General features: G+C 39.1%; 1 protein-coding gene across 1 annotated transcript; it reads right to left on the bottom strand.

Moving 5' to 3' along the window:
- Nucleotides 1–1,164: 1,164 nt before the first annotated feature.
- On the bottom strand, nucleotides 1,165–5,358 carry cetn3 (centrin 3). Its single transcript, XM_044144851.1, has 5 exons — nucleotides 5,212–5,358; nucleotides 4,075–4,210; nucleotides 2,518–2,632; nucleotides 1,548–1,739; nucleotides 1,165–1,465 (listed from the first exon to the last, which is right to left on the bottom strand). The coding sequence occupies exons 1-5, from the start codon at nucleotides 5,226–5,228 to the stop codon at nucleotides 1,422–1,424; spliced, it is 504 nt and encodes a 167-aa protein (XP_044000786.1). The 5' UTR covers nucleotides 5,229–5,358; the 3' UTR covers nucleotides 1,165–1,421.

The raw sequence follows: 5,358 nt of genomic DNA, 5'->3' as shown, positions 1-5,358 counted from the left end.
TTATAACTTCTAAAAAGAATGTTTTACCATAATTAGCTCGAGAATATGGCAAGTCAAGCCACTTTGCAAAATACTATATAACAATGTTTGTATTGCTGTAATGGCAACAAGGATATTTCTACACGTCATTAAAAATTTAGTTTTAAATGTGATACTTTTTAAGTTGCTATAACAGCTTTGGAGTACAATGATGCGTTTGAACCATTGTAGATAGGGGAACAAAAGGAGGAGTACAAAGAACTTACATTTTCAGATTAAACTCAGAAATTTTCTAGAAAATAAAAAAAGAAATTTCAGTTTCAAAAGGTGAAAATGTTCAACTTTTCAAATGTTCTGAGTTTCAAAACTGAAAAAGTTCTGCCTTTTGAAAATCAGACATTTATACTTTTTTCACAAAAATTCCTGAGATTAGTCTTGAAATTTCGGAGATTTTTATCAAACATTTACTCCCCCCCCATTGTTGTATTGGGGAGATTTGTCCAACCCCACGGTTCAAAGAAAATCGAAACCCACCAGGGTGTGAAGACTTTTGGGTTTTACTGTATATGTAGTTTAATAGTCTAACAGAGGTTTTGGCAGATACTTAATAGTTGTTGAATTTTCATCACACTCACCTTGTGAGAGAAAGAGATAATATACTGTACATCTTGTGATCACTAGGTGGTGATACAAAATACATTTTTATTCTTTTCCCCCATCTGGGTTGTCTTTTATGTTCTTGTTGACATGTTTAAGTGTAAAAAACATTGTCGGAAAATGGAACTTCTCACTGAAATGCGGACGCGCACTTTAAACAGGAAGGAAAAAAATAAAACTTGACAGACAATAACCGGACAAATTCAAATCTTACAGGCTAGTGGAAAACTGCAAGGAGTTATGGGTAATTTTCCAACATTATTCAGTCAATTATTTTCCGACTCAGGATTTCTGGTTTTAAATATGAAGCAGAGCACATTTGCAAAGCAAGTAGGAGTTTAGTAAGAGTCAGGTCTTAATAAAGAAAATGTCTCAAAAACTTATTGTGTAACAAAACAAAAAGCAAATCCAAACACTGACATGTTCCTGACAAATATAAGCAGTAACTGTAAAATATGAAACGCAGCCGTGTTTGGAAATGATCTGCTGACATTTTAACTTACAGAGGAAACAACAAACCCACAGATCTTAACAGTTCCCTCTTTATATCAGTTTATTTTGAACCAAGAGTGATAAAAACGAAGATCAGTCCAGATGAGAAAGTAGCGTCATGCATATCCAGGAGTAACTGATCTTTACCGCCACCACTGCCAGGTAATAAATAAAACTAAATCAAAACTAAAATGAAAAAAAAAAAGACTCCAGGTCAATGAATGAGTCCAGTTCACTTCAGAGCCACAAAGCAAAGGCTGGATGTCGTTTAGCTTCTGCCAGTCAGTGATTCCTCAGGAGTCTCCGGTCATAATGGCGAGGAACTCCTCCTGGTTGACTGAAAAAGTAAAGTCAGCTCATCAACACTTTCCTGTTTGTCAAATCAGCTGAGAATGTAGGAAAACCGGAGTCTGACGTACTCTCTCCGTCTCCGTCGGTGTCGAACTCGTCGATCATGCTGCGCAGCTCCTCGTCGCTGATGTTTTCACCGAGTTCCCGAGCGACTCGTCTCAGGTTCCTCAGGCTGATCTTCCCCGACTCGTCGTCGTCAAAGAGCCTGAACGCCTTCATGATCTCCTCCTTGGGGTCCTGCTCCAGGATGCGGTCGGTCACTGTGGACGGCGACAGAACGCGGTTAAACTAGTCGCCGAAGCCTCTCTGCAGCTGCATTTTCATTCCAAATGGGCGCAAGTCTTTGGATATATTCTGCTGATGTTGGGGAGGAAAAAAACAACACCACCATTTTGCAATTGCTGTGTTTCCATTGAATAAGAAATTGGAATTAACATCACACGTGAATAAGCTTGTTCAATAAGTCATTAAAAACCATGAGATATATTCATAATTCAGCCATGGGGCTAGTGCTCCACCCATCAGCCATTACAGATGTTGGCATCTTATTCAGGCGTTGGAGTGACAAGCCTCGCCTACTTGGGAGCGGGTACACATACGCCATTTTGGGTAAATTGTAGTCTGTGATGGATTCAACACATTGGAATAACACACAACCTTTTATAAACTATGTAATACTGTGAGGGCTCTGGTGGAGCCGGCTGCAGGTTGTGTGAAAAAACAAAAACACAAACCTTCATCCTCCAGCTACTTCCTGTCTTCTTCTTTGTTGTTTTAACCAGTAGTAACATCTGGCTGCTGATCACATAATTCGTTTGATTCAAAAAAAAAAAAAAAGTGTTTCCATAGCAGTTTTACAAAATACATCTTTTCTGATACGGCTGTTTTTCTCGTAAAAACTTTTATCGCGAAAAGTGAGATTTTTTCAAACATGTCATGTTACAATTAAGCAAATTAATTTTTGGAATTTCCATTTGCGCAATTTTATTTTTAATGAAAAAGCGGCTACTGTTAGCGCAGTTGCTCCCGTCACCTTACCCACTTCGCTGAAGTCCTCAAACGTGATCTTGCCGTTGCCCTCCCGGTCGTACTCCTTGAGGATCTTCAGAACGTCCACTTTCTTCACTTCAAACCCAAGCGCTCGCATTGCCACCTGGGGATCACACCTCTGACATTTAATCAGATGAAGTGCTGAATGAAACATGAATGTAATGTTGTGCCAGTACTAGCAGTTGATGCTGGGATAAATAATGTATTAGTGACCATTACAAAAATTTTACCCAAATTAATACAAAAAAAATGCAATTAACAGTTAGTGTAATAGTTGTTTTTTTAACATTTCAGATTAGTGCAGGCTACAATAATAATCAAATCTTTTTTTTTATTTACTAATCTAAGATTTATGAATAGAGTGAAATACTGTTTACTCCTAATAAGCAAGTCTTCCTCAAACACACTTTTCCTAGAGACAGCAATCCCAAATCGTGTTGAAATGTGGCTTCCTTCCTCATTTTCACCATGGTTTTAGATATAATACGGCTTTGTGACATATACCATGACTTCTGTGGCACGCGCCATGGTCTTTGTGACATACGCCATGGTCTTTGTGACATATACCATGACTTCTGTGGCACGCGCCATGGTCTTTGAGACATACGCCATGGTCTTTGTGACATATACCATGACTTCTGTGGCACGCGCCATGGTCTTTGTGACATACGCCATGGTCTTTGTGACATATACCATGACTTCTGTGGCACGCGCCATGGTCTTTGTGACATACGCCATGGTCTTTGTGACATATACCATGACTTCTGTGGCACGCGCCATGGTCTTTGAGACACACGCCATGGTCTTTGTGACATATACCATGACTTCTGTGGCACGCGCCATGGTCTTTGTGACATACGCCATGGTCTTTGTGACATATACCATGACTTCTGTGGCACGCGCCATGGTCTTTGAGACACACGCCATGGTCTTTGTGACATATACCATGACGTCTGTGACATACGCCATGGTCTTTGTGACACATGCCATGGTCTTTGTGACATACGCCATGGTCTTTGTGACATATACCATGACTTCTGTGGCACGCGCCATGGTCTTTGAGACACACGCCATGGTCTTTGTGACATATACCATGACGTCTGTGACATACGCCATGGTCTTTGTGACACATGCCATGGTCTTTGTAACATACGCCATGGATTTTGCGACATATCATAGGTTTTGTGATAAATGCTACAGCTTTTGTGGCATTGATATGTCACAAAAACTGTTGAATGTGTCCCAAAGGTATTTGTGACACGTCACCATGTCTTTTGTGAGGTATGCCACGGCTTTTGTGACATTTTCCATGACTTTTGTAACATAACATGGTTTTTGTGACATGCAATAGCTTTTGTGACATGTGCCATGGCTATTTTGACATGCCATGTTTTGTGATACAGCATGTCATAAAGGCCGTGGTATGTCATAAAAACTGAGGCATGTGTGACATAGGGCTATGTCTTTTGTGAGATATTCCATAGCTTTCATGACATATTCCATGATTTTTATGACACAGCTTTTACTGTTTTTCACCCCACTTACCTTCAGCTCATGGTAATCTATCTCTTTATCTTTGTCTGTATCAAATAAATCAAATGCTTCTTTAATTTCATGCTTCTGATCTTCAGTGAGCTCTCTCCTCTTCTTGCGTTTGGGTTTGTCTCCTGCGAGCTCACTTCTGTTAAGAAACAAGCAATAAATCAAAGATTACCCAAACAAATGCATGATAGATTATTGCATTTCTTGACTACTACTTTATTAGTACTACAGTACTAATGTATTTTATAAATTCAAGTTCTACACTCTGTAGTTGGCATGTACAAGCTAGGAAAGCGCAAATGCCACCCTAAAATTATATCTTTTTCAGTGTCATCTTTGTTATTGCCATTTTTAATGACATGTATAGCTGTCTCCAAAGAATTTTCATGATCTCCATGATTACAACAAATTAGGATGAATTAAGATTTTATTTTCTCACATAATGAAATTCTATTTTCATCTTCCAACTGCACTTTTTTCTCCCACTGAACCCTCCATGAATATGTTTGGACACAGTCAGCCTCATTTGTGGCTTTGTGTCAATAACCACTCGCTGGACAATGGTCAAGTCAAATATCTTTCTCTTGGCATTGTAGATCACAGGATAACATTTTTAAGATAACATTTCAAAAGTCATTTTTATTTATCTTATGTATTATTTTTACTGAACTGAATTAGCAGGTTTTAATTAGTTCTAAACTAAGAATCGAGTTCTGCTCGGGGTGTATTGTGACGCACATAAATAAGCTATTCTATGGTTCCGTTTAAATTTAAACTCTCCTCAGTTCTAAAAAATATTAAATAAAAACATCTTGTTTTTTTTAAAGAGGCCCTAAGAATTCTCAAAGAAAGCATGCTGTTTTGATTTCAGTTTAGATATTACTTTTCTAAAAATGTCTGATATCAGATTAAATACGAATAGCAGTAACTGATTATAATCCTCTAACACGCCTGCTGAGCACATTGATCCGATCCCAGCTGCAGCGGCAGTGCACTGTCCCTGAAAACAAACCTCGGCAAAGAGCGATGATGGAAGCCAAAATGCTAACTGCTAACCCGGTCGGACGAGGCTACTTTATCACCTTCAAAGTGACCGTGAATCTGGTAGAGAGCAAGAGTAGCGGGGCCCCAGCAGCTTACCTTACAGACAGACTCATTCTGGTTTTAGTTTCAAGGTCTAAAAACAGAACTTTACAGTCAAACACACAGTTAGCGCTGCTCTAATCACCACAACAATAAATCCTTTTATCCGCGCTCACGTTCACGAATCGCATTGGTCGCTGGTTG

The sequence above is a fragment of the Gambusia affinis genome, linkage group LG17 (genome assembly GCF_019740435.1).
Source record: "Gambusia affinis linkage group LG17, SWU_Gaff_1.0, whole genome shotgun sequence".
Taxonomy (NCBI): Eukaryota; Metazoa; Chordata; class Actinopteri; order Cyprinodontiformes; family Poeciliidae; genus Gambusia; species Gambusia affinis.
This window is presented reverse-complemented; position numbering and strand designations above follow the sequence as displayed.

What these genes read in the sequence shown, in the direction of transcription:
- cetn3 (XM_044144851.1), bottom strand. An exon ending in TAGATTACCATGAGCTGAAG is followed by an intron (nt 2,633 to 4,074) that starts GTAAGTGGGGTG and finishes TGTGATCCCCAG; the next exon opens with GTGGCAATGCGAGCGCTTGG. An exon ending in TGAGGACTTCAGCGAAGTGG is followed by an intron (nt 1,740 to 2,517) that starts GTAAGGTGACGG and finishes CGCCGTCCACAG; the next exon opens with TGACCGACCGCATCCTGGAG.